The sequence below is a fragment of the Colius striatus genome, chromosome 7 (genome assembly GCF_028858725.1).
Source record: "Colius striatus isolate bColStr4 chromosome 7, bColStr4.1.hap1, whole genome shotgun sequence".
Taxonomy (NCBI): domain Eukaryota; kingdom Metazoa; phylum Chordata; class Aves; order Coliiformes; family Coliidae; genus Colius; species Colius striatus.
In genome coordinates, this window is record NC_084765.1 from 40,544,878 (window position 1) to 40,571,913 (window position 27,036).

A 27,036-nucleotide genomic window follows, 5' to 3' on the forward strand; every position below is an offset into this window, starting at 1 on the left:
TTCCTGGGAGGGCGTGGGGGCAGCACTGTGCCCTCTGTGCCCTCCACAGAGCGGGAGCCGCTGTGGCTGTGCCGTGGGGGCTGTGCAGGGTGAGCCCAGCACCGGGGACCGCAGCCAGGCAGCCCTGCAGAGGCTTTGCAGCAGGAGGGGCAGTACTGGAGCACAACCTCAAAGTGCAGGGGGGTGTTTTGTGTTGCTGTCATGGGTTCCCATGTGGGAGACACCTTCCAGGGAGGGTCTCGCTCAGACAGTCTTTGGGAGCGCAGATGTTGTCAGGGCTGTGCAGCCCCAGCATGGGCCCAGCGCTGGCTGCAGAGGTGCCAAGGGCTGGGGGTCCCAGCCCCTCACAGCTGCCCTAGGCTCAGCCTTTGCTGTGGTGCTGGGGAGGGCTCTGCAGCACCCTGCAGGACCTGCCACAGAAATCTCTGAGCTGTGGGCTCTCCCAGGCCCTGCAGCAGCTGGAGGACCCAGGACACCCCCGTCAGAGCAGGTAGGAGGGATGAGGTGTGTGGTGAGACCCTGGGGTTCTCTTGGTGCCCTGTAGCTTGTGGCCTGCCTTGGTGACCAAGGATTAGTAGCTTTGTAGTCCTACAGTAACCAATGGTCCTCCCCAGCCTTGCCCAGGAATACGCAAGAGTTTGTGTGTTTCTGGCCTTTACACCCAGATGACAATTGGAGCTCCTGCTCTGTGTTTGGTCATCTGACGAGATATTAAGTCTTGAGGGTTATCATAGTTCCCACCGAGTGAGACCTGTGTCACTGTGGCAAGGAGAGAGCTTTGACACAGGGCTTGGTGAAACAATGAGACGCACCGGGTACAGCTCAGGAATTGCACACAGAGCACATGATGTCCTGCTCAGGTGAAACAAAACTGGAGGCCTTGGTAAACAGGGCAGTGCTGTCACAGCCTGGCAGCTTATGGTGCCTGGCCTGGGCAAGGGCGTCCCTGCCCCCACAGAGCTGCAGCTGTAGGGGCACAGGCGATGGCAGGGAGCAAGGCACCGCGGCCCAGAGCCAGAGCAGCGATGTGACAGGCAGTGGGTCGATATCTTGGCAGCGTTACAGCTGCTGATGACAAAGTCAGAGGAAGATAAAGTTACAGAACCACCTTGAGCTGCTGCTGTTTGTGTCTGCAGCTGCACCGCAGGGCAAGGTCAGGCTGTTCAGGGCTGGGCTTTGAGTCCTCTGCCTGTGACCACAGCGAGATGTTGTGTCTGGGAGCCTGGCTGTGAACAGCCTCCTGAGCTGGCGGGACCCTGCAGTGCTGCACCAGCCTCGGCAGTCCCAGCGCCGGGGACACCAGTGCCTTCCCAGCAGCCTGACGGTAAGGTCCTGCGGGGAGGGGAGATGAGGGCAAGAGAGGGGCTGCAGAGGCTCCAGGGAAATGGGACTGTGGCCTGAGCTTTGGGAGAGGGCACAGACTGGGGAAGGGGCACAGAGAGGGGCTGGGGGCTCGCACCAGCCTGAACAGAGTGCTGTGCTCCAGGTGAACAGCGGTTATTGATTCGGTCCCTCTGGATGTCCTCTGCTTGCTGTTGCTGACTGGTATTTGGGTTTCTCTGCTGTTTGTGAGGGCCTTCTGCCCTTCCCTTGCCAGGTCCCTGCTCGGTCTGCTCCCACCTGCACTGTGGGGGCTGTGGGGAGCGGCAGTGCTGCAGTCCTGCTGTATCCCTGAGCTCCCCTTGGGCAGCAGAGCAGCCCTGTGAAAGGGGGGGGTAAGTCAGGGAGAAACAGTCTGTGGTTCCCAGAAAGCTCAGGCAGGTGGGCAGTTGCATCATTGTTGGGACTTGTGCAATCTCCACAACTTGGAAGCCAGAACCTGAGCTGATTTTTTCCGTGAGAGTGAGTTTGTATCGGCTGTGCGTGCTGATGGGCCACAGCACACAGTGCTTGGTGCGGAGGAGCAGACGGCTGCTCCCCAGGCCCCGGTGAGCAGTTGGGCCCTGCTGTACACCGTGTGGGCTCCAGGGAAGCCGTGGGACACGACCTGGCAGGGCAGACCCTGCAGGGAGCCAGTGTGCCAGGGAGCCTGCTCCTGGCTGTCTCCTGGGATGTGCTGATGTCTCCAAGCCGTGGCCTCCAGTTAAACATGCAAAAGGAGGGTTCATGGTCCTGACAGATATGGCTGCCATAGCTGTTTCATTCCCTCGCTGTGCAAGGGCCCTGCTCTCTGCCCTGCCTGCAGCCGGCCCCTGGCCCTGGGGGGCTGTGGAAGAGCAGATCCCGTTCACCTCCGTGGCTCCTGCTGCAGGCACGTGCTCCCTGGTGAGAGGCGTTGCAGTCAGCAGGGTGCAGGTCAGTGCACAGGTCCCAAGCCAGTGGTTTTGGTAAGAGAGGCGCTTCCTGCCTGCCCCGTGGCACCGAGATAAACCCAGTGGTGACAAGGGCCCTTTGTCAGCTCCTCTCCCCGGTGTGACAGGTCACAGGGGCCCAGTGCTACAACTTGTCACCTGCCTGGGCACCGGCGCCTAAATGAGCATCTGAACATAAGGTGTGTGGGCAGGGGGGTGTCAGCCCACCTGCTGCCCTCCCTTCCTCCCAGCACCGGGCCAGAGTCTGGCTCCAGAGCTGCCCCAGCACGTGTGTCCCATGTGAAGCTCCGTGGGGCCCAGCTCTGCTGTGTGTGCAGGGCTGGCCTGGGCTTGCTGGCTGCTAGGGGCAGCTCCTGGCCGGGCTGTGGGTGCACAGGGGGGATGCTGAGCACCGTGTGTCCACGGGCTGCCTGGTGAGACTGTGGCCCCAGAGGGTGGCCCTGGGGTCCCGCAGCCCCCGTGTTCGGTGCTCTGTAGCTCTGGGGGCCGCGTGCTGGGGTGGGCCTGGCCAGGGCTGCAGCCAGGTGTCTGCCCTGCAAAACTAACCCAGTTTCAGAGAGAAGTCTGCCCTGTGCCAGATTTTCTGGGCTGTTCTCAGCATCTCAGTTACCAAGGTGACTGTTTCCTGTGCGATTGCTAATGCTTCATGATCTCGATCTTGATATCTGAGTGACTTCCTTTTCCCTGTGAGGAGCTGTGGGACCGGCTCCTGCCCGGGGCTGACAGACTCCTGCTGAGGTGCGGAGGATTCAGGTCAGTTGGGGTTCTGCTGCTTTCGCTTTGGCCTCTTGACCCGGCTTTTGCTTTCCTCTTGACACAGTCCCGTGCAGGCAAGGGACCAGCGTGTGTTGTTTTCAACGAATGACCGGAGCTGAGACGAGCCGTAATTCACTTCTCACCTTTTCTCCCCGGTGGAAGCCTGAGTCCTGAAACCTGAAACGGGGCTGATGAGTTTTCCTTGTGTAGCTGCTCTCCAGACAGTTTCTCCCTCCAGCTGCTGCTCGCTGGCCTGGGGCTGGAGCCCCGGCGGTACGGCCCTCGCGGGGAGGCTGCTGGACGAGCCCCTGACCCGGCGGCTGCGGGAGCCGGCGCGGGCCGCTCCGGGTGGGCTCGTGTCCCGCCGGCCCCGCGTGGCAGAGCGAGCTGCTGGCTGCTGCGGGGACCCGCGAGTCGAGGCGGCTCCCGAGTGCCGTTCTCCGCGGGCATCCTCGCAGCCCAGGTGCCCAGGACCCGCGGTGCGTCCGGGCTCTCGCGGAGCTGGCCCCGATCTCCCGCTGGGGCCGGCGCGGGCAGCCCCTCGGTGGGTACGGGCAGGGACGGCCCCGTGCCGGGACGGGCGAGAGGCCGCGCCGAGGCCCGGGCCGTGCCCGGAGTCCGCAGGGCAGAGGGAGGGTCTCCTGGGGCCGGGGCGAAGGGCGGCGGCCCCGGCTGCCGCGGTGCCCTGGGGGGTCCGGGCCGGGCGCGGGGCAGCGCAGGGGGCCGCGGGGGGGCTGTGCCGGGGCGCGGAGCTCTCGGCGGCGCCGGTGCGGCGGAGGGGCGGGCGGGGCGGGCGGCGGTGACGGCATCCGGCGGCGCCCGGCGGAGCGGCGGCCGTGCCGCGCCGAGCCGGGCCGGGCTGCGCCGGGCCAAGCCGAGCGGAGCGGGGCAGGGCCGGTCGGTCGGCGCGGGGCCGGTCGGCGCGGGGCGGGGCGGCGGGCGGCGCTGACAGCTGCTCGGCGTAAACAAGCGGCCCCGCCGGCCGCCCCGGCCGCCCCTGCCTGGGCCGGGCCCGGCTCCGGGGCGGGCGCTCCCGGCGCCCCGCGGCGTGACGCGGCGCCGCCGACAGACGGGCCCGGCCGGCGGCGGGACGGGAGCGGGCAGGCCGCGCGGTAAGGGCGCGGGGACGGCGGCGGGGACGCGGCCGGGGCCGGGCTCGACCCACCGGCGCCGGCGGTTTGACAGCTGGGCCGGCCGCGGCCGGGCGGGACCCCGGGAGGTGGCGGCGGCGCGGGGCGGCCCCGGGGCTGGCGGCGGCGCGGGCGGGGGCGTGCCTGGCCCGGAGACCCCCGGGCGGGCGCTCCCCGGCGCCACGGGCTCGGCAGGCCCTGCGGGGCAAGCGCCGGTGCGCCCGGCGGCACCTGGGGACGCGGGGGAGCGGGCGGGGGCCGCGCTCGGGGCTGGCGGCGGGGACGGCTGGAGCCGCCGTCGCGGGGAGCCGAGGGCAAGGAGGGACCAGGCCTCGTCCCATCTCACCCGCGGGGCCGGCTCCGGCCGAGCCCGGCTGCCCTCGCAGCCCCCAGTGCGGGCCCGGGGCGACGGGGCAGCGCCGATGTCCGCCACGCCGGGCGGGTCCCGGCCGCCGCTGCCCGGCGCCTGCCCGATGCGGGGCCGCGGAGCGGGGCTCGGCCCCCGGGCTGCCTCGGGCTCACGGCCCCGCTCACTCCCCGCCGCGCGGGCCGGCCTGTGGCGGCCCGGGCTGTCCCTGTGCCTCCTCTTTCTCCGTCTGCGCCCGGGGCAGGAGGCCGGAGGTTTGCGGCAGGGCCGGGGACGAGGAGCCGCGCCGCCGGGGTCTCCCTGGGAGGGAGCCAGCCCGCCCGGCTGTGCTGGGGCAGCGGGCACGGGGAGCCAGGGCCGTGGCGGGCCGCGTTCTGCTCCCGGTGTGTGAGGGCCCACTGCAGGCACCACGGCCCACGTGGAGCCGGCATCGCAGGGCAGCGGGGTTGTCACAGCCTTGGGGACCCGCAGTGGGGCAAGGTGCTGGCGCAGAGGTCGGCGGTGGAGACCCTGTGCCCTCTTGCTGGGCTTGCTTGCTCTCTCTGCTCGTGTGGCAGCTTTTCCCCTTCCCCGGGGGCTCCGGGAGCCTTTTGTACTGGAAACTGTCATTTGGGCCCTGGCACAGTCTGGGCTCCGGGGCTCCCGTTTGGCCTCGGCGGGTGCTGGTGGATCTGGGCGTTTTGGCAGGGCGGCCGGGCCCGCGGCCGGCAGAGGTTTGGGAGCTGTGGGGGAGCTGCAGGGTGCCTGAATCGCGGCACTGTCTGTGCTGCAGCCTGCGGTGAGGGCTCAGGCGGCTGCCAGGAGCTGCTGTCCTCCCCTGGCAGCGCCGCAGGCTCCCGGCTCACGGTGGCCGCTGCATGCTGGAGGGGGATGGGGCTCCTCGGGGCACTGCCAGCTCTCACCTTTCCTGCTGTCTCTGGAACACAGCTAGATTGTTTCAGGGTGCCTGTGCAGCTCAGTGTGGAGCTTGCACCAGCATCAGCGTGTCGCGGTCTCCTTTGCGCTGAGCGGGTCGCTCCCTGCTCGGTTCCCCACCTGCCTTCCCAGCTTCCTGCACTTTCCCTGGGACATGGTACAAGCTTCCCAGGCCTCCGTGGGTGGGTGCTGGAAGTTTCCCGGTCCCTGTGCCGGTTCCCTTTCAGTGGTGAAGATGAGTCACACCGGTGTCACCACGTCACTCTCTGGAGAAAGGGCAGAGCTGCTAATGGTGATGGGCAGCATGGTCCTGGTTGGTCAGCACTGCCTGGTTGATCACTGAGCCTGGAGGTGTTGGGCATGGGGCTCTCCCCAGCTTCCCTCCTTCCAGTCTCTTGTTTAGCTGGCATTCCTCGCACAGCATCTGGGCATCTCCTTTTGGGACTGGAGAGGCTGCCTTCCCAGGCAGGCCTGTCCTGGTTGGAGCAGGGACTGCTGTCCCCGGTTGCAGAGGCATGGCTTCCCTTCCCTTGCCTCTCCCTCCTTCCGTGCCCTTCTCCCCTCGCAGTTCATTTCCCGTGCTTGTAAGCGCAGAGGCTAAGTACACATTGGGCAATCAGAAGGTAAACAGCGGCTGGGTGCCCTGTGATGCCGGCGGCCACCGTGGCTGCTCAGTGCTGGGGCCCGGCAGCTCTGGCAGCTGTGGTGGGCAGTGGGTGCCAGGGGCTGAGGCCCCTGTGTTTGGTGCTGGAGCCGCGGCCTGGGCTGGGGAGCCCACGGGCTCTCCCTGGGTGTGAGGAAAGGTGCCCCAGACCTGACCACTCTCCTACCTCTCTGCAGATCGAGCCGCTGTCCCGGACAGGCCGTTCCTGCTGCCGCTCTTGGGCCTGGCGCTGGGGCCCGGCCCCATGCTCGCAGGGGCTGAACGGGGACCCGCGGTGCAGAGGGGCCGGCGCGCCTCGGGGTGCTGACGCGGGGAGGCCACTGCATCCCCCTCGCCCGGACCCTCCTGCTCCCCGCTGCGAGGAACCCTGATACTCTGATGGATCTGAGACCCTGCTCGCTGCTCTTGCTCTGGACTCTGGTGGTTGCCCTTGCTCTCCTGGCCCAGGAGGTGCTGGCCCAGCATATTTACACCAACACGTGGGCTGTGCTCGTCCCCGCGGGGCCCCGGGAGGCTGACCGGCTGGCCAGGAAGCATGGATTCCTCAACCTGGGCCCGGTAAGTGCCCCGCTTCCCTCTCCCTCTGGAAGAAGTGTCGTGTGCTGCCATCTGGGTGGGTTCTGGGCTCAGGAGCCAGCTCAGGGGCTGCTCTACCTGGCAGTGAGGCTGCTGTGTTCGTGCCCATTCACTGCACCTCCCAGCAGCCGCTGCATTGACTCAGGTGGTAATTAGCTGGATGGGGACAGGGCCTCCTCGCACCAGCAGGATGGTCTGGTGGCACAGCACGGCATGACATGGCACAGCACACTGCCTGCTGGAAGGGGAAGGAGGAAGAGCCCATCCAAGCATGAAAACGTGGGGAATGCTGTGCGGTTGCAGAGGGAGGGGAGAGCTGCCGGTTCCTGAGGGCGCTCCTGGCAGCGAGCTGGCCCAGCACGGCACAGCCCCAGCTCAGCCAGGGCAGCAACGGGGTCTTCCTGCAAGTCTGGCAGCAGGGACATGTCCTTGGCCCCAACCCTGTGTCAGTTGTCAGGCCTCAGCCACTCTTGGCTGTCTGTGCTCAGCCCGGCTGGGATGGGACTGTCACCTCTGTCACCCTCCTGGCAGCCGTGTGGGGTCACAGCCAAGGAAACGGGGCCCTTTGTGTTCCCCACAGTCCTGGCTGCTCCTGGCCTTGTCCCCAGCACAGGGAGCTCTGTGATGCTCCTCTGGTAGCCTTGGCAGGGCCTAGCTCCCCCGTGCTCCAGGCCCCAGGCAGCTGTCTCTGCTTTCTGTGCCCGGCTGCAGGCTGTGCCCTCGCTGCTAGTGAGGTGCTCATGGGCCTGGGGCGGTGGTGTAACAGCCATGCCTTGGCTCAGCCCAGGGTCCAGCGGGTGCTGCAGGCAGGATGTGTCTCTGCTGGCATCCACCAGCAGCCAGTGCTCCTCATGCTGCGCTGCTCTCATGGTGCCATCTGCCCCGTGCTCTCGGCACGGGCTGGTCTGTGGGCCTTTTCCTGCCCTGCACCATGGGCAGAGTGCTGGCATCTAGGCCAGTGGCAGGCAAGGGCTTTGCTGATGGAGCAGGTGCCAGCCTGGCTGCCACAACCAAGGGGAGTGGGTCAGCAGGGCTGGGGCAGAGGGCTGCCCTCTGCCCCGCAACACAGGCACCGAGAGCTGGGCTGGTGCTGCTGTGGTGAGGTGAAACTGGTGCTGGCAGAGCAGAGCTTGGCGTCTCTGCCAGCCCCTGGGCTGCCTGTGTGCTGGGGGGCTGCTGCCCCAAGAACAGACTGTGTCCTGGGCTCGACTGGCTCTTTGGGAGGAAAGAGAGGAGAAATCCCAGAGGAAGTTGCACAACTTGTGGCTGCAGTGTCAGGACCTCACTGTGAGCAGCTGCCACAGCAGGCTGGGAAGGTGGCTGCTGCTGGAGCCAACGGGTGCCTTGTCCTGCCCCCCAAAAGGAGCTGTGTATGGTGTGGTGGGTGTGCAGTGCTCTGGGGACAGGGAGCCCCAGGCCCTCAGGGACTTGTTCTGGAAGGGGGAGCTCCAGGGGCTGGTCTAGGCCCCATGGAGGGTGTCTGCACTGTGGGGCAATGGGGCAGCCTCACACAGGTCTGCGTGGTAATGTGTTAGAGCCAATGTCAGGGCAAAGGACATGTCAGGCCAGGGCTGCTGCCAGAGCGTCCCAGGATGCCAAGACCCCTGGGATCAATTCCTGTGAACCACAGAGGCTCTGTGCCAGCACTGCCCAGCAGCACTCATCTTCTCCCCACGCCGTGCATTGTGGCACCTCTGCCCTGCTGTGCCAGCCCACGGAGCTGCCTGCAGGGCAGCAGCCAGGCAGCACCTGTGGGCAGAGCCCCAGGCTGGGTCAGCTCAGGCTGTGGCAGGAGCTGCTGGCCTGGGCACATTTTCTGCCCTTCTGGAGCCCATCCTGGTGTCTGTGCTGTGGGACGAGACTTGTCTGGCCTGGGCAGCCTGTTCCCGCAGAGGGGCTGTGGCGGCTTGGCCTGGTGGGAAGAGCAGGGCTGGAAGGAGCTGGGCTGTGCGTCCCGGCACGCTGCTGGCTGCTGTTTCAGGGAGCCTGTGCTGCTGGGACAGGATGCGCAGCCAGGCTGGAACGGGGAGGGGACTGGGTGCTTCTGGCAGTGCCCCAGTGAGAGGCCCCCAGGGTCCTTATCTGAGCGGATCCCAGCCGCAGCGTGGGCTCTGGACACTGTCCTCGCAGCCGTGCTGCCCTGGTGTACTCCCTGCTCCCCGCTGCCGGCAGAGCCGCCGCGGCAGCACTCCCTGTGCCGGCCGTGGCGCCGGCCGAGCCCTGCCAGGGCCTGCGTCTGCTGCCAGCAGCCTCGGAGGGGACGCACAGGACAGTGTTGGGGTGGGGATCAGAGGAGAGCGGCGGGCGCAGCAGCGGGGCAGAAGCACAGTGGTTTGTGCTGTGGAGGAGGGGCGCAGGCACTGCCCACCCTGGCAGTGCCTCACCCCCTGTGCCACGGACTGCAGGTCCCTGCTCGCCCCGCTGCTGCCCGGCACAGGGCCCTGCTCCCAGGGACACGGGAAGCACAGGCAGCCTGTTGCCCCCTCACTGTCTGAGACCACGAGCTGTGGTGGGAGGTGGGGGCAGGAGCAGTGAGTGGGATCAGGGCTGGGCTGGGGATGGCTCTGCCCTTGCTGAGGACAGGGGCGGTGGGGATTAGGGCAGAAGTGTGTGGGCTGGCGGTGTCTGTGCAGATCTAATCCAGTCGGATGACCAGGCAGAGCCACGATCTGCATGCAGGAACAATTGGGTCTCTGTCCTTACCCCTGGAGGGGTGAGGGGGTGCTGGGGGAGGGCAGCAAGGCTGCAGCTCACTTTCCCCTCTGCCAGCCCAGTGCAGTCTTCTAACCTCGGCACCTCCCCAAATGCTCTGAGCTGCTGGGCCCACCAGGCTGTGCTGGGGGGGTTGTGATGTGCCACAGGGAACAGGTCTGGGGTTTGTCCCCAGTGACTCTGGCAGCGCTGGAGGTGTGATGCTGGTGTAGCAGTCAGGGCTACAGCTCTGCAGCCAGCTGTGCCAGGGCTCCAGCCACCTGCCCGTGCCCTGCAAGGAAAGAGTGCTGAGCTGCAGACCAAGTCCTGGCCTTTCCTCCACCAGCCCAGGGCAGGAGCTGCCACTGGCACTGGGAAGTCACATGCACCAGGCCTGGGGGGCTGGCACAGTCCTTGGATAAGGGTTGGCACTCTGCTCCATCCCTCCCCACTGTGAGCCCTGGGGCAGCTCTGTGCCCCTACTGCAGCTGGCTGCGTGGCTGCCCAGGGCACGTCTGCAGAGCTCTGATAAACCTGGGAGTCTCCTAACTGTAGTCAAACTGTTCTGCGTCAGCCTGGGGCAGTGGAAGGTGAGATGCCCTCCTCTGTGCTCCCACAGCCCAGCCCTGCAGCCCACGGCATAGGCTGGGCAGTGGGACACTCCTGCAGCCACTGCCCGGGCTTCGGGGCAGGGTGGGTGTGGGGCTGGGAAGCCCTGGGCCTCTGGGACATGCAGGAGGGGATGAGGAAATGACAGCCCTGGCAAGGGTTTGGGGTTTATAAATAGCCATCTGGGCAGCTGCACGGCCTCCTGGAGCCCCTCCTGCCCTGCCCCAGCACGGCTGTGCCCCAGCTGTGGGAGCTGAGCCGGGGCCATCGCACCATGGCTGCCCTGCTGAGACAGCTGCCCTGTGCCCCTGGCTTCACTGTGCTGGTGCTGGCTGTGCCCCGAGGCAGAGCCCAGCGCCGGTGTGGACAGGGACTGTGTGAGTGCCCTGTCCTGAGGAGCAGAGGCTGGCCCCCACCCTCCCTGTCCTGGCTGGGGCTGCCTGGGAAGCTGGGCCTAGAGCCATTTGGAGCCCCCTCACCAGTAGCAGGAGATGCTGGTTGGTGCTGGGAGAGGAGTGGTGGTCTTATCTCTTGAGGTTGGTGCCTGTTCCAGGCTGGCTCCAAAATGCCTGTCCTTCTCTGCCACTGCTTGTGTGGGGCTCCTTGCCAGGACAGCAGCTCTCTTGGACCATTCAAGACTTGTTGCTGTTCAGGGAGGGTGAGGGGGGCAGAGTCCAAGTTGCTGTGGCTCCAGGGTCACTGCAGCTGCCTTGTCAGCGGCTGCCGCAGCCCCTCGCAGGAGGTCCTGTCCCCTGTAGCTGGAAACAAGCTCCATCGGCCGCTCTGGAGTAGGGGGGGCTGCGGCTTGCAGGTGGGAGGACAGGGAGCTGTGGTGCTGTGCTCTCCTGTGCATCCAGCTGCTTCCTCTGTTGCAGATTTTTGGTGACTATTACCACTTCCGGCACCGCGGCGTGGTGAAGCGTTCCCTCTCGCCCCACCAGCCCTGGCACCAGCGCTTGGCCAGGGAACCACAGGTAGGTGCAGCGGGTGGGCCCTGCCTCCTGCCTGCGGGGCCTGGCTTTGGTGCCACTCACTTCACGCTGCTGTGACCCAGCGCTGGGAACAGGATGGGGCTGGGGCAGCTTGAACCATCTCTTGGCATCCTGGTGGAGCGGGGCAGGAGCCCAACACACGGCTGGCAAGGGCAGGGGCTTGGTGGAGCCGGTGTCACCATCCTGTGCGCTGCTGTGATCCCAGGGCACGGGGCAGCCTCTGCTCCCTGCAGGGCTCTGTGTCCTGGTGTGTGGGGCACGGTGTGCAGGGCAGTGCAGCACAGATCCCAGCACGGCGGTGTGGCAGGGCTGCCCTGATCGTCCTGCCCTGGCTCCAGCCCAGGCCCTGGCATGCCAGCAGTGCAGCAGGGCATGCAATGTGGCATGGCATGGCAGTGCAGCGGGGTGTACAATGTGACACAGTGCTGGCAGTGCAAGGGTTGTGCAGTGTGGCAGGGTGCTGGCAGTGCAGGGGGGAGTGCAGTGTGGCACAGTGCTGGCAGTGCAAGGGTTGTGCAGTGTGGCAGGGTGCTGGCAGTGCAAGGGGGAGTGCAGTGTGGCACAGTGCTGGCAGTGCAAAGGTTGTGCAGCATGGCAGGGTGCTGGCAGTGCAGGAGGGTGTGCAGCGTGGCAGGGTGCTGGCAGTGCAGGAGGGTGTGCAGCGTGGCAGGATGCTGGCAGTGCAGCAGGGCACAGATCTGGCAGGCTCCCGGCTGCTGGAGCAGAGCCTCTGGTGTCACGCGCGGTGCTGCCGCCCTGGCATGGCTGGGCAGGGGGTGCTGGGAGGAACCATGTGGGTGCTGCGGCAGCTCTGGCAGGGCTGGATGCTCACCCAGCCCAGGGCTGGGTGGGAGCTGCCCAGGGAGAGCGCTGTGGACTGGGGCAGGGGGCTGAGGGGCAGTGGGACCCCATGCCCTCTCTGCCTGCAGGTGCAGTGGCTGGAGCAGCAGGTGGCAAAGCGCAGGACCAAGCGAGATGTTTTCATGGAACCCACAGACCCCAAGTTCCCTCAGCAGTGGTATTTGGTGAGTGCCATGGGGGCTGTGCAGTGCTGGGTGAGGAGGGAGCTCTAGGCACGAGGGATGGGTCTCAGCTGGCTGCTGCTGCCAGATAGGCTGGCAGGGGGGAGGAGGAGGAAGGCCTGAGGTAGTCACCCTTGCTCTGTGTCCAGGGGCACCCAGGAAAGAGGCTGTGCTCATGGAGCTGTGATTCCCTGCCAGGCCATTGGTGGGGTTGGGGAGAGCCTGGGGTAGAACAGGGGGAAAGCAGCCTTTTTCCTGGCCTAGGGTCCATGTCTGTGTGTATCTGTGCCATCGAGCTTGGGCACAAGGCTCATCTCTGCAAAGAGAGCTGTGTTCCTGGGGCCCAAACACAGCCTGAGGCTCTGCTGCCTTTCAGAGTGTCTCTCCTTGGCTGCCCATCTGCTGGGGTTTCCATGTCCCACACAGCAGAGCAGGATGGGGGCTGCCTCTGCCTGTCCCCACAGCTGGGCCAGGGAGGGCTGTGGGCACCGCCGCTGCCGTGCCAGCCCCGGGGCACAGCTCCTATTCCCAGGGCTTCTCTCGGCAGTACAACACAAACCAGCGGGACCTGAACGTGCGCCAGGCGTGGGCGCAGGGCTACACGGGCAAGGGCATCGTGGTTTCCATCCTGGATGATGGCATTGAGAAGAACCACCCTGACCTGGAGGGCAACTATGTAAGTGTGGGCGATGCTGCAGGGCGACGTGCCACAGGAGCACGTCGGGGCGGCTGCACCAGCTGTACACAGCCCCGGAGCCGCTGCAGCTGTGGCGGAGGTGGGGCTGGAGCCCACTCAGCCCGGCCTCTGGGTCTTGGTGGGCAGCGTAGATGGTCTCTACCTGCCAGATCTGTCTTGCAGGATCCAGGGGCAAGCTTTGATGTCAACGACCAGGACCCAGACCCGCAGCCCCGCTACACACAGATGAACGACAACAGGTGAGGGGGTGGCAGGGACCCCAGGGGCTGCGGCATGGCGCGGGGAGAAACCCTCTGCCTCCCCTTCCCATGGGAGCAGCACTGTGTTTGGCTGCTCAGCACTCCCTGCTCTGGAGCAGAAGAGCAGAAGGAGCCCTGCGAGGCCTCTGTGGGCTGCCTGGGGCAGGAGGGACGGGGAGCAGCCTGGGCTCCAGTCCCATGCCGCAGCTGTGCCCAGCCCTGTGCTCCCCTCGCCGGGCCTGGGCACATTTGGGTCTCTCTGGCTGCAGACATGGCACACGCTGCGCCGGGGAAGTTGCCGCGGTGGCCAACAATGGGATCTGTGGTGTCGGCGTGGCGTACAACGCCAGGATTGGAGGTGGGTGCCCCCTGCCCTGTGCCCAGCGTGGTGGGCTGTGCCGGGGATCTGGCGCTGCCAGCCGGGGCAGCCCCATGTTGGCAGAGCGCGGCAGCGGCACCGCTGCCCCGAGCACACGGCCGGCCCTGACGCCCGCTCTCTGGCCCTAGGCGTGCGCATGCTGGATGGCGAGGTGACGGACGCTGTGGAGGCCCATTCCCTGGGCCTCAATCCCAACCACATCCACATCTACAGCGCCAGCTGGGGCCCCGAGGACGATGGCAAGACTGTGGATGGCCCGGCCCGGCTGGCAGAGGAGGCTTTCTTCCGAGGGGTCAGCCAGGTGAGCAGGACTTGGCAGGGGCAGCACTGGCTGAGCTCCTGCCCCCTCCCCTGGCTCTCTCTGGGCTGAGCTCCTACCCCTACCCCTGGCTCTCCCTCACTCTGCCTGCCCTGCTGGTGTCCCGGCCCAGGATGAGCTGTCTTCCAGCCCATCTCCAGGATCAGGCTCTGTTGGTTTTTCCTGTTCTTATGCAATGGCTGAGTCAGGGCTCCTCCCCTGCCTGGTGCTTATCTCCCTTTCGAGCAGCCATCCTCCCACTTGAAGGGCTCCTGAGCAGCCTGTGCCCGGACGGTCTCTGCTCTCTGGAACCCAGTGCTGGCTCCTGCCTGGTTTCGTGCCAGCTGCTCGCCCTCACTCCCTGCACTGTGCCCATGTGCCATGGTGCAGTCTGTGCTTGGCTGTGCCCCGTGTTCTGCCTGGGGCTCTCTGCACAGCCGCCCTCTGTGCCACACCAGCTCTGTCACACACTGTGAGTGGGGCTGGCTGATCTCACTCAGCCTGTGAGATCCTCGGGGTCGGCACCATCCGCTCGGTCCCGGCTCCGGCTGGGGCTTTGCATCCTGCAGCAGCGCCGTGCCGGCCCTCACCCTGCCTCTGTTGCCAGGGCCGAGGGGGACTGGGCTCCATCTTCGTCTGGGCGTCTGGCAACGGGGGCCGTGAGCACGACAGCTGCAACTGTGACGGTTACACCAACAGCATCTACACGCTGTCCATCAGCAGCACCACACAGTACGGCAACGTGCCCTGGTACAGCGAGGCCTGCTCCTCCACCCTCGCCACCACCTACAGCAGCGGCAACCAGAACGAGAAGCAGATCGTGAGTCGGGGCTGCGGGTGTCTGCAGGTCACGGGCTCTCGGGGCAGGATGTGCACATCAGCTGAGCTGCCCCAGGAGTGGTGGCTCTGCCTTTCCTTCTCTGTTTCCCATGCCGGCTCCTGGCCATGGCCAGTGCCCACAGCACCTGTCACCCCGGTATCCCTCACCCCTCCCTGCAGGTGACCACAGACCTCAGACAGAAATGCACAGAATCACACACGGGGACGTCGGCCTCAGCACCTCTGGCCGCTGGCATCATCGCCCTCGCCCTGGAAGCCAAGTAAGGGCGGGCACACAGCAGGGCTGGGCTGGGGGCAGCCATTCACCCAGTACGGACCAGCCTGGGCCAGGAGAAGCCCGGTGCCAGTGCTTCAACCCCGTGTCTCCCCACAGCAAGAACCTGACCTGGCGGGATATGCAACACTTGGTGGTGCAGACGTCAAAGCCAGCTCACCTCAATGCCAACGACTGGGTCACCAACGGCGTTGGCCGCAAAGGTACCGTGGCAGCGGGGCTGGAGCAGGGGCCCCCGTTTCCACAGCCAGCCTGGGGGTGCTGGGGCAGAGCCCCCCGGCAGCCCTGTGGAACTGGGGGTGCGGCGGCCCCCATGAGCTGCACAGTGGGGCTGGGCACATGTCCCCTGCTTGGGACCCCCAACACAGTGCTGACACCCCCTCTGTCCACAGTCAGCCACTCCTATGGCTACGGCCTGCTGGACGCCGGGGCCATGGTGAGCCTGGCCAAGAACTGGACCACGGTGGGACCGCAGAGGAAGTGTGTCATCGACATCCTCACAGAGCCCAAGTAAGGGCTGCTGAGCCCAGGAGGGCAATGCTGGTATCTGCCGCCTGCATGGCTCTGCGCAGGGGGCCAAGCGCCTCTGGGTCTGGGGTGGGGACTGGGGGGGGGATCTCTGCTGCTGAGCTGCCCTGAGTCCCCCAGGCCATCAAACTGCCAGAGCATGTGAGGAGAGCCAGGAAAGGCCCTTGGTGTGCCCAGCTCTGGCTTCTGAGCCTGCCTGCTGCTGCCGGGCAGGGCCGGGCACGGCAGGGCGCTGCGGTTTGGGAGCAGCCAGCGCCAGTCGGCCCCACACACAGGGGCTTTTCAGGAGTCAGACAGAAGCTCCTTTTACTCCTGCTTGGCCGCTGCTGCCGCAGCACAACATGTGCTGAGTCTTGTGTGTGGCTGGAGCACTCCCCGGGGGTGTCTGTGGTCACGGAAGGAGCCAGGGCTGAGCTCTGCCTGCTGCCCTGCCCTGCTCCCCTGGGGCCCAGCCCTGCGCAGCCGGGGCCGGTGCTGGCACCCACATCCTGTGCTGGCAGCAGGGCTGGCACCGCGCGTGGCCATGGGGGCAATGGCCACACGCCGGCAGTAGGACGGTGGCGGCTGTGTCCGTCTCAGTGCTGTTGGAGCCGGGTGGGTGGAGGGTGAAGAAAGGGCTCGTTCAAAGGAGCAGCCTCTGGGGAGGTGACAGCGGGCAGCGCAGACCCCTCCATGCTGGGGAGCCAGGGCAGTCTGTGCGAGGGGGGAAGGTGCCAGCACCGCTGTGGGGCTGGCGCGGCTCCTGTGACGTCCCGCAGCAGGAGCTGAGGCTGGGGCTGCCTGAGCCTGCCCCGGGTTGGGAGTGGGAGTGACCTGGGGCTCACTCTGCCTGCCCCGGGCCGGGACAGGGACTGACCCGGGGCTCACTGCACCTGCGCTCGGCAGGGACATCGGGAAGCGCCTGGAGGTGCGGCGGAAGGTGGACGCCTGCCTGGGCAAGGCCAACTGGATCAGCCGCCTGGAGCACGCGCAGGCCCGGCTGACGCTGTCCTACAACCGGCGAGGAGACCTGGCCATCCACCTCGTCAGCCCCATGGGCACCCGCTCCACGCTGCTGGCCGCCAGGTACGAGCCGGGCAGCCCCGGCCGGGCCGGCACCGGTAGGTCTGTGGGACACTGGCACCCACCTCGTGCCCCCCTTGCCCCCAGGCCCCACGACTTCTCAGCTGATGGGTTCAACGACTGGGCCTTCATGACGACACACTCTTGGGACGAGGATCCCTCTGGGGAGTGGGTGCTGGAGATTGAGAACACCAGTGACGCCAACAACTACGGTAGGGTTGGGCTGTCCTCAGCCCCCCAGTGCCCTCCAAGCCCGAGGTGGGGGGTGGGGAGCAGAGTGGGTGCCCGTTGTCCCCTGACCAGAGGGGCCAGTGACACTGAATTCAGATGCTTTGTGCTGACCTGGCTGGGGAGAGGCTGGAGCTGGGTCTGCGGGGAGAGGATGCAGCTGCTCTGGGGCAGTGGGGGGCTGGGGCAGTAGGTGCCCCTGGTCACCCCCTGCCCTGTGGAGGGGGCACGGTCTCACATCAGGTGCTCTTCCAAGGGGTGGGCACAGCCTCATGGCCCACTGACAGCCCAGGGCTGGAACCAGTGGCAGCCCCTTCCCTGTGCCTGTGCCGTGGGCACGTCGGTGGTGCCAGGGAGTCCATCGGTGGTCCTCACTCTGTCGTTGCAGGCACACTGACCAAGTTCACGCTCGTGCTGTACGGGACGGCCACCGACCCCCCCAGCCTGTCCAACCAGCTGGAGAGCAGCGGCTGCAAGACCCTGACGCCCAGTCAGACCTGTGTGGGTGAGTGTGGGGCCGGTGGGGAGGGAGGCACGGGGAGCAGGCAGCCCCCAGCCTGCGCTGACCCTGCCGTTCCCGCAGTCTGTGAGGAAGGGTACTACCTGCACCAGAAGAGCTGCCTGAAGCGCTGCCCTCCCGGCTTCGCACCCGGCGTGCAGAGCACACACTACAGCCTGGAGAACAGCGTGGAGCCCATCACACCTCAGCTCTGCCTGCCCTGCCACCCCTCCTGCGCCACCTGCGCGGGGCCTGGCCCCAACCAGTGCCTCACCTGCCCCGCACACTCCCACTTCAGCAGCCTGGACCTCTCCTGCTCCCACCAGACGCAGAGCAGCCGCGCGTCCCCTGCCCTGGCCGAGGGCGAGGGCCCGGCCGAGGCCCCCGCGCCAGCCAACCTGCCCGTCCTCATCGCCAGCCTCAGCTGCGTCCTCATCGTCGTCATCTTTGTCGCCATCTTCCTGGTGCTGCAGGCGCGCTCAGGCTTCAGCCTGCGGGGCGTGAAGGTCTACGCCCTGGACAGTGGGATCATCTCCTACAAGGGCCTCCCCTCTGACATCTGGCAAGAGGAGGGCCCCTCGGAGTCGGACGGTGAGGAGTACGAGGCCCACAACGAGAGGACTGCCTTCATCAGAGACCAAAGTGCCCTTTGATGAGCCCTCCCGCCCCTCCCTCCTCCCTGCCCAGCACCTCGGGGCCGGGGCAGGTGAGGCCGAGGGGCCCCAGACTCTGCCCTCGTCCCCCTCCCGCCCCACAGCAGCCCGGGGCTCCCCCTGCTGGCGCTGGCCCTGGGCCCTGGCCGGGGCTGCAGCACCGTTCTCAGCTCGGCACTGTCCCAGTCTTGCACCATCTCTCTTGGCCCTGTGTCCATCCTGTGCCCCACGCCCGAGTGTCTGGTGGCGGTGGGGCCCCTGGCACTGGCGGGCCCTGCTCTGGCAGCTGTGTCTCCTGACACAGCGGGGGGCTGCTGCCGGGGGTCCCGCAGGGGGGCTGCTGCTGGGGGTCCTGGAGGATGGCAGCATGCAGGGTCCTGGGGCTGTCGCTGCTCAGACTGGGCTGGCTGGGCTGGGGGCAGCTCTGCCTTGAGCCAGACCCACAGCACGGTGTCCCCTTGTGCTCAGCACATGCCAGCCTCTGGCTGCCCCCCTACCCTGACCCCGGCCCCCTAGCTCCCCACCAGCTCCCAAGGGCCTGTCCACCTCCACCTGTGCCCTTCAACAGCAATAATGGCCAGGCCTCAGCCTCTGCTGCCCGCTGCCTGCCCATCCCGGCCTGGGCAGCAGCCGCCCTGCAGCTGAGAGCGTGGGATGGGGCAGCGCCTTCCCCTGTGCCCCCAGCGCAGGCAGGGACTCCCCGCACAGCCCCCAGGCTGGGGGGCTGCCCCGGGCCCCCCTGTCCGCTGCCCCCGGGCAGGGCCCAGCATCCCGGCAGCCCCAGCCCTGGCGTGTCCCTGCCCCCCGATGTGCCTTGCCCCACTTGGTGACAATCCGTTCCGCTCCCTGCCGGAGCCCCTCTGGGTGCCGCCTGCCCTCGCCGCCCCTTCCCCGTGGGCAGAGGCCGGTGCCGCGCTCCCTTGGCCGCCCGCAGCCGCCCGGCGGGGCCGTGGCGTGGGCTCGTGCCGTGGGCTCATGCTGCCCCGCGCCAGCCCCGGCTGCCACGGCCGGGGGCCACAGGACTATTTTTCTATAATAACTTTTTGGTGCACAGTAATTTTTTCTTGTAATTTAATCAGCCGGGAGCTGCCTCCTGAGCCCGTTTTTAATTTAATGGATGTGGATATAACGCTAGAGAGACTGAGTTATTAAATGTTCAGAACTATGCAAACCAGCTCCGCTGCCTGTGCTGTGTGTGCCGCGGCTGCGAGGGGCTGCTGAGCCCCCAGGGCGCCGGGTTCTGCCCTGCAGCTGCCCGAGGGGTCGCCCGGCTCTGCCCCGCAGCTCTGCCCGCGGCCGGAGCACCTGGCCGGGGGTCTGTCCGCTGCGCAGTCGGGGGCTGCCGCACCGCCCGCCGCGGTACCCCACACCCACCACAGCCCCCGGACAGGACGGGGATGCTCCCCGCGAGGTAAAGAGTCCCCGAGAGCCAGGGGCTGCCCCGGCCGGGCTGCGGGCAGGAGCAGTGCGGGGCAGGGACTGCTGTTTGGGTACGTGACGCAAACTTCACACGGGCAGAGACCGACCCCTCACCTGAGCGCTGGGCACCAACTGCTTCTCAGGAACTCGAAGAGGGGAGCTAATTAGGGAACAGGCTGCGGCTGCGGTGAGAAAGGTGGGGCAAAAGCCCTTTCCCAGGGCGTGTGGGCTGAGCCCCTGCACCGCAGCCTGGGCACCCACACTGCAGCCTCCCGGCAGCCAGCAGCACCCTGCAGCAGGAGCTCAGGGCAGCCCTGGGGCAGCGAGAGCCGTCTGGGCCCAGGATCTGCTCGTGCCATGGCCAAGCCCCAGGCAGAGCCTGTCCCAGCCCCACGAGCCCCCCGCAGAGCCCTGGCCCCCTTCAGGAGTGGCTGTGGGGCTGCTCTCACTCGCACAGGCAGCTCATCTGCAGAGCCCCTCAGCCTCACTGTGCCCATGGCAGCTTCCTGTGATCAGGAGGCAGTTTGCTGTGGTGCGCAGGCGGCTGCAGGCACTTCTCAGCCCACTCTTCCTTTTCTCATGGGACCCACCAGGCTCTGCAGGCTGCAGGAGAGTGGACAGAGGATGTGAAAGTGGGTGAGCTGTGGTGTGTCCCCCTGCAACCTTACTGCTGCACGCTGTGGTTACGGTTTCCAGGGAAGAAGAGCTGCTGCAACCGCTGTTGAGCCCACAGCATGGCCCTGCCCAGCCTGGAACAGTGGGCAAGGGATGGCCCACAGGCAGTGGAGGCAAGGGGTGCAGGGGAGGGATCTGCGCTGCCTGCTGGGTGTCAGAGGATGCCTGAGGGATGGTGGGGAAAAGCAGCCCCTCAGCCTGGCTTGCAAAACACTCACTAAGCTATGACAGTGCTGCTAGTGTCCCTGGAAGCAACGGGGCGTGTGGACGCTGTCAGCAGCACCCACAGCTCGGGCAGGACACAGCACTGCTGCTGGGCCGAGGGGCTGTAGGCAGCCCAGCCGCTGCTGCGGGTGCCAGAGGGGCTGCTCCCACCTGCAACCCTGCCTGGTGCTGGCAATGCCAGGGAGCAGCCGTGGAGCCCAGAGCTCTGGGCAACTGCAAAGGGCACAGGAAGAGCAGAGCCCCCAGGCAGGCAGCACCCCCTGGGACTAGGGCCAGTTACTGAGAGTCCAGCTCAGGGGCAACTGGGGTCCCCAGCAGTGCGTGGCAGCTCTTGAATTGCTCGTGCAGGCAGGTGCCGAATGAGGCATTAACCAGGCTCCTCTGGCTCCAAGGGGCCGCAGTGACTGGGGGTGATTTGTGTCCCCCAGCTTCTGCCTGGGGTCAGGCAGGGTTTGGGCTCTGCTGAGTGAAACCCCTGCAAGGCTGGGGCCAAGTTCAGGCTCCGCAGGGGCGGTGAGTCACAGGGAGAGCCCTGGGCACCCGCTGGCCTGTGCCAGGCCTTGGTGCCAGGCGAGGCAGCCGGGAGGGGCATCGGGGTTCGGGGCTGCCCAGCTGCGGTGGAGCCGAGGCCTGGCATTGGCCCAGGGCGCAGAGACTGGCAGGGAGGGGAGGAAGTGCAGGAAATCTCGCAATGGCTGTATGGTCAGCGCCGGGTTTCCTGTTCCTCCCCAGGAGCTGCGCTGGGTCCAGACGGTGCCGGCCCCAGCCCCAGGAGGACGCCAGTGCCAGCAGCAGCCCCACAGCAGCGACCCCACAGCACAGGCAGGTCAGAGGGGCCGAGCCCCAGTGGGACATGAGTGGGGGGACAGGGGACCCCTTTGTGAGGCTGGGGGAGTCTATGGGGGGCTGTGCCAGGGGACATCCTGCCATGCACAGACATGTGGCCCAGCACTCTCCTGCCCCTGTTTTGCCCTTGCTGTGGGGCAGGGCACCTTGGGACTGTGGCTGGGATCAGTTCAGCTCCCAAAGTCTATGCAGGAGTCCCAGGTGCTGGGATGTGCCAAGGCTTGGCACCTTTCTCCAGGGCTCGGCACTCTGTTCCCTTCCTGCCAGTGTCCCAGCCAGTGCCGCGGCCATCAGGGGCTGCACGGGCACAGAGGCGGCTGCAGGACAGGGCAGAGGCTGCCAGGGCGCGTGGGGCCGGGGGCTGGGCAGGGTGAGGGGCCCGGCTGCTGTGCTGCCTGTGGGGAGCAGCCCTGTGCACACGCTGGGGTGCCGCTGCTGCTGGTTTTGACCCACACTTCCTCCTCCCCACGGCCGCAGCTGCTGTGGGCTCACTCAGCCCTGCCACCTGCTCTGAGAGTGCTTTGCAAGGCAGATGGTGTGGGGAGGACTCGGCCCCCCCGCCGCCGGCTGGCACAGGCACCAGGTCCCACATTCGGGACGGCAGCGGTGGCTGAGGCTGTGCTGCTGCTCTGCAGCCTCCTCGTGCCGGCGCGGTGCCATGGGCTTCGGGCCGGAGCTGTGGTGCCCGCAGGGGCACAGCGCGCTGCTGCGGCTGCAGGACGGTGAGCTGCGCCTGCTCGAGCTGATGAAGAAGTGGATGTCGCAGCGCGCCAAGAGCGACCGGGAGTACGCGGGGATGCTGCACCACATGTTCTCCCAGGTGGAGAAGCAGGAGGGCACGGGGCAGCTCCGTGAGCACGGCGGCCGCATCGGCGAGGTAGGGAGCACGGTGCGGCGGAGGGCAGCAGCGCCCGCGCCGTCCCTCACGCCCCATGTCCCCACAGTCCTGGTCGGTGCTGGCGAGCCGGACAGAGACACTGAGCCACATCCTGCGGCGGCACGCGGAGGAGCTGGTGGCGGGGCCGCTGGCCAAGCTGAGCCTGCTGATCCGCGACAAGCAGCATCTCCGCAAGGCCTTCAGCGAGCACTGGCAGCAGCTGAGCCAGGAGTACACCCGGGTACGGGGGTCGTGGTGGGGGTGGGAGGGCCCGGCCCGGCCCCGCTCCCCTGACGGCATCTTGCCCCCAGACCACGCAGCAGGAGATGGAGAAGCTGAAGGCACAGTACCGCAGCCTGGCACGTGACAGCGCCCAGGCCAAGCGCAAGTACCAAGAGGCCAGCAAAGGTGCCTGCGAGCTCGGCCCCTGCCCTGACCCTCCACTCCTCTGTGTGCCTTTGGCTCGCCTCGTGGCTCAGGGGTGGCCACAGCACCTCGTGGCCCGCGGGACTCTCAGCACAGCCTCGACTGGGTGACGGCTCTGGGGCTGTGGGGAGAGCCCAGCCCAGCCCGCAGGAAGCCAGGCAAAGCTCCTGTGGCTTACAGCCTGGGGACATTGTGCTGTGGGTCAGAGGCACCTCTGTGCACTGGGAGGTGTGTGACTGCCCTGGCCCCGGCTCCAGCCCCCACCTCCCTGCTGGCCCCAGGACTCCCTCCCAGCTCATCCCTCAGCCCCTGCCCAGCCCCACCGGCTGCATGGTGCTGGCAGCGTGTGGGGTGAGGTGTTTTCCATGGCCTTTTCCCCCAGACAAGGAGCGGGACAAGGCAAAGGAGAAGTATGTGCGCAGCCTCTGGAAGCTCCACGCGCTGCACAACCAGTACGTGTTGGCCGTGCAGGCAGCTGTGCTCCACCACCACCACCACTACCAGCGGGCACTGCCCAGCCTCCACCAATCCCTCTACAGCCTGCAGCAGGAGATGGTCCTTGTTCTGTAAGATGCCTCCACCTGCCCCACATCCCATCACCCGTCCCTGTGACCCCCCATTGCCCTGAGAGCCAGCAGTGCTCCCTCCTCCTGCCACAGCCCCACCAGCCACGTGCTCCACGCACCCCCTACCCCTCGCACCACAGCCCTTGCCATGAAACCCCATGAGATGTGGGAGTGAGGGAGCAAGGCAGTGGGATGTGGGGACCGGTGGCTGCTGGCCCAGGGGCCCTGGAATGGTGGGCACAGGGACCTGGCAGCCCCCAGCGCCCATGTCCCCGCAGGAAGGAGATCCTCAGGGAGTACTACAGCATCAGCAGCCTGGTGCAGGAGGATGTGCTGGCCACACACCAGGAAATGGTTGATGCCATCCAGGCCATCGACTCTGCCACAGAGTACAGCGGCTTCATCCAGAGCCACAGGTACAGCCTTGCATGGCTGCAGCTGCTCTGCCAGCCCCATGGCCCCGTGGCCAGCACAGGCAGGCAGGAGGCAGAGCTGCTCTGGGTGCCACAGGTACAGCCCTGAGGTGCCGCCAGCCGTGTCCTTTGATGAGAGCTTGCTGGAGGAGACAGAGGGCCTGGTGCCAGGGGAGCTGCAGCTGAATGAACTGACCATCGAGAGTGTACAGCATGTGTGAGTGGGACTGGGCCATGCGCGGGGGCCGATGCCGTGGGCAGTGGGGCTCAGCACCATCTGGCACCCGCGTCTCCCACAGCCTGACATCGGTTGAGGAGGAGCTGGCGGCTGCCACGGAGGCCGTGAGGAGCAAGGAGCAGCGGGTGCAGGAGCTGCAGGCAGAGATCCGGGGCGAGGAGCAGGGCCGGAGCCCTGGGGAGCGGTAAGGAGGGCCGGGTGGGGGGCAAGGGGCTGGGGCGGCGGGGGCTGACCGCTACGGCCCCTCCCCAGGGTGCACTTGCTGGGCAGGCGGCAGGGGCTGCAGGAGGCACAGCAGCAGCTCGAGGGCTGCATCTGCACCCAGGCCAAGCTGCAGGCGCAGCGGGAGCTGCTGGATGGGAAGCTGTCGGTGCTGGGCGCTGGCGAGCCGCTGCCCGCCCTGCCTCTGCAGGAGGACCGGCACTCTACCTCCTCCACGGTGAGTCCGGAGCCACTGGCATGGGGTACGCGGGGCTTGGGCAGCCCTCAGCCAGCACTCGGCTCACTCCTTCCCTCAGGAGCAGGAGCGCAGCGGGGCCACCGCGCTGGAGACCCTCAAGAACCACATCTCGGGCATCTTCAGCCCCAAGTTCTCGGTGAGTCCCTGGGCAAATCCTGCCTCCCTGCCCTCGCACCCAACTGCCTTGCCAAGCTTCCTGGCACCCCTGCCCTCACCTCTCCAGCCTCGCAGACCCCTCTGTGCCGCAGCTCCTCCAGCCCGTGCTCTGCCCCAGCACAGCTCTGAGCGCCGTGGCTGCCCCTGCTGCTGGCACAGCCTGGGGGCACAGGGGGCTCACCCTCTCGTCTCCATGCAGCTGCCGCCCCCCGTGCCCCTGATCCCCGAGGTGCAGAAGCCACTGTGCCAGCAGGTCTGGTACCACGGGGCCATCCCACGCACCGAGGTGCAGGAGCTGCTGAGCAGCAGCGGTGACTTCCTGGTGCGGGAGAGCCAGGGGAAGCAGGAGTACGTGCTGAGCGTGCTGTGGGACGGGCAGCCCCGGCACTTCATCATCCAAGCTGCTGACGTGAGTGGCCATGGGCATGGAGAGGTGGCCGGGGTGGCCCTGTGCTCTGCAGCCATGGGGCCCTGGCAGTGCCCACGGTTGCGTGGCTGCAGGAAACCCCCTCAGCCTCCCCTCCCCACAGAACATGTACCGGCTGGAGGGGGAGGGCTTCCCCACCATCCCGCTGCTCATCCAGCACCTCCTGCAGAGCCAGCAGCCCATCACCCGCAAGAGTGGGATCGTCCTGGCCAGGGCTGTGCCCAAGGTGAGGGCAGGCAGCAGGGAGTGGGATGAGTCCCCTGCACATGGGATGGCCCTTCTCTTGCCTGTGCTGGGCTGGGAGCTCCAGCACGCTTCTCCCACCAGTCACGGTGACTCATCCCTGGGCAGATCCTGAGGGCTGGGGACCCCTCTGCAGGGCTATCTGGGAGGGAGCTGCAGGGGCAGGTGGGATGTGTGCCTGAGGTGGGCTGGAGACAGCTCACCACCTTTGATATTTGCTCGCTGCAGGACAAATGGGTGCTGAACCATGAGGATGTGCTGCTGGGGGAGCGCATCGGGCGGGTGAGTCGGGGTCCCTGCCAGTGCTGGGTCTGTGGGATGGCAACGCCGTCCTGGGGGATCTGCAGGAGGTCAAGGGTTGCCTTGGGCCTTGCCACAGCAAGCTGTGCTGCTGCACCCGTGTCTCCTGGCAGGGTAACTTCGGGGAGGTGTTCAGTGGCCGCCTGCGTGCTGACAACACCCCCGTCGCGGTGAAGTCGTGCCGGGAAGCCCTCCCACCCGAACTCAAGGCCAAGTTCCTGCAGGAAGCCAGGTTGTGCTTGTCCCGGCTCATCTGTCTGTCCTCAGAACATGGGGCTGTTCCAGCGGCGCTGGGACTGCAACCTCCTCGTCCTGAGGGATGGGTCCCTGGGCTGGCTGGGCAGAGCGTCCTGGGGACAGCGTGGAGGTGGCCTGTGCCCGGGGCAGCCGAGCTGACACGCTCATCCTGCCCCTTCTCGTCCTTACAGGATTCTCAAGCAGTACAACCACCCAAACATTGTCCGGCTCATCGGTGTCTGCACGCAGAAGCAGCCCATTTACATTGTGATGGAGCTGGTGCAGGGTGAGCGGCCCCGTCCCGGCACAGCAACTGCCTGATGCGCGAGCGTCGCAGTGTGCCAGGGCAGCCACCCACCAACCCCACAACCCTGGGTGCAGGGGGCGACTTCCTCAGCTTCCTCCGCAGTGAGGGGCCCCAGCTGCGCGTGAAGGAGCTGCTCAAGATGATGGAGAACGCAGCGGCTGGCATGGAGTACCTGGAGAGCAAGCACTGCATCCACAGGTGGGCTCCAGCAGCTCGGGGGCTCTGGGCATGGCGGGGTCCAGCCCAGCGCCCTCGCTGCCCCCTGGCTCCTGCCAGGATGAGACCCCTGGGACGTGGCTGATGGCTCTGGGCTGTCACAGGGACCTGGCCGCTCGCAACTGCCTGGTGACAGAGAAGAACACCCTGAAGATCAGTGACTTTGGGATGTCGCGGGAGGAGGAGGATGGCATCTACGCCTCCACAGGGGGAATGAAGCAGATCCCTGTCAAGTGGACAGCCCCTGAAGCACTCAACTATGGTATGGGATGGAGCTGGGCACAGCCTGGCAGTGACACAGCTGGGAGACAGGGGTCCACGGCACTCTGTGCTGCTTCCGTGCTCCTGGCCTGGGGAAGGGAGGCAGACAGCTGGGGCACCTCAGCCCTTGTGAGCACAGGCACAGCCAGGGCAGCGGTGCCAGGGGTGTCCCCAGCCACCATCCTGCTCCACGTCCCCAGGCCGATACAGCTCCGAGAGCGATGTCTGGAGCTTTGGGATACTGCTGTGGGAAACGTTCAGCCTGGGCGCCGTCCCCTACGCCAACCTCAGCAACCAGCAGACACGAGAGGCGGTGGAGCAGGGTAAGGGATGCGGCCAGCATCCGGCTCTCGGTGGCTACTGTGGGGTCGTGGGCCCAACGCTGTGTCCCCACCACGGAGCTGGATGGGCAGGATGGGGCCGTGGGGCCCGGGCTGCCATGTGCCCGTCCGTTCCGCGCCAGGCGTGCGGCTGGAGCCCCCGGAGCAGTGTCCCGAGGACGTGTACCGGCTGATGCAGCGCTGCTGGGAGTACGACCCCCGCAAGAGGCCCGGCTTCGGTGCCATCCACCAGGAGCTCATCGCCCTCCGCAAGCGGCACCGGTGACGGGTGGCCCCAGCAGCGCCCGGCCCTCGGGCTGCGCCCGCTCCCAGCCCCGGCCCGGGCCGCAGCTCCCGCCGGGCTGCACGCTGTGTAATAAAGGCACGAGCTCTGCAACACCACGTCTGTGGGGTCTGGGGAGTGCCGACCTCGTGGGGGCCGGCGGGACCCCGCGCCCGCGACACGCACTCGGGACGAGGCCGGGGGTGTGCGGGGTCCGTCCCCGGGGCTGTGCCGGCCGGTGCCAGCAGCTACGCGCCGATGGCGGGGCCCTGCCCGGTGTCCCGGCCGAGACGGCACCACCCCAGCCGCGCTGCCTGGCGCAGCCGCCTCCCGCCGGGCCGGGGCGGGCGCGGGGCGGGCGCGGGGCGGGCGCGGGGCGGGCGCGGGGCGGGCGCGGGGCGGGCACAGGA

The 27,036-nt window shown here is 67.1% G+C and overlaps 3 protein-coding genes across 6 annotated transcripts; 2 read left to right on the forward strand and 1 right to left on the reverse strand.

The window, feature by feature from the left end:
* Window positions 1-1,096: 1,096 nt before the first annotated feature.
* Window positions 1,097-6,390, reverse strand: LOC133625837 (basic proline-rich protein-like). Its single transcript, XM_062000439.1, has 4 exons — window positions 6,311-6,390; window positions 4,545-5,298; window positions 3,212-4,223; window positions 1,097-1,332 (listed from the first exon to the last, which is right to left on the reverse strand). Exons 1-4 carry the CDS (start codon window positions 6,388-6,390, stop codon window positions 1,097-1,099), a joined length of 2,082 nt encoding a protein of 693 aa, XP_061856423.1.
* Window positions 4,098-18,905, forward strand: FURIN (furin, paired basic amino acid cleaving enzyme). 3 transcript variants are annotated; one of them, XM_062000566.1, is made up of 16 exons: window positions 4,098-4,180; window positions 6,321-6,702; window positions 10,896-10,994; window positions 11,942-12,037; window positions 12,582-12,710; window positions 12,894-12,970; window positions 13,240-13,328; window positions 13,478-13,650; window positions 14,255-14,467; window positions 14,647-14,747; window positions 14,861-14,964; window positions 15,154-15,271; window positions 16,175-16,354; window positions 16,439-16,563; window positions 16,968-17,084; window positions 17,163-18,905. In XM_062000566.1, exons 2-16 carry the CDS (start codon window positions 6,523-6,525, stop codon window positions 17,729-17,731), a joined length of 2,370 nt encoding a protein of 789 aa, XP_061856550.1. In that variant the 5' UTR covers window positions 4,098-4,180; window positions 6,321-6,522; the 3' UTR covers window positions 17,732-18,905. The 3 variants fall into 3 exon arrangements, with proteins under 3 accessions (XP_061856550.1, XP_061856551.1, XP_061856552.1); XM_062000567.1 differs by lacking the exon at window positions 11,942-12,037; XM_062000568.1 differs by lacking the exon at window positions 16,439-16,563 and having other exon boundaries at window positions 17,163-17,251.
* Window positions 18,906-20,768: 1,863 nt separating this feature from the next.
* Window positions 20,769-26,740, forward strand: FES (FES proto-oncogene, tyrosine kinase). Of its 2 annotated transcripts, none has more exons than XM_062000565.1 (19): window positions 20,769-20,872; window positions 21,532-21,773; window positions 21,841-22,014; window positions 22,085-22,181; window positions 22,582-22,765; window positions 23,044-23,181; window positions 23,276-23,395; window positions 23,478-23,600; window positions 23,669-23,855; window positions 23,935-24,012; window positions 24,232-24,441; window positions 24,563-24,685; window positions 24,931-24,984; window positions 25,116-25,234; window positions 25,431-25,525; window positions 25,621-25,744; window positions 25,867-26,024; window positions 26,224-26,346; window positions 26,487-26,740. In XM_062000565.1, exons 2-19 carry the CDS (start codon window positions 21,555-21,557, stop codon window positions 26,627-26,629), a joined length of 2,469 nt encoding a protein of 822 aa, XP_061856549.1. In that variant the 5' UTR covers window positions 20,769-20,872; window positions 21,532-21,554; the 3' UTR covers window positions 26,630-26,740. The 2 variants fall into 2 exon arrangements, with proteins under 2 accessions (XP_061856549.1, XP_061856548.1); XM_062000564.1 differs by having other exon boundaries at window positions 20,780-20,876.
* The last annotated feature ends 296 nt before the right edge of the window (window positions 26,741-27,036 follow it).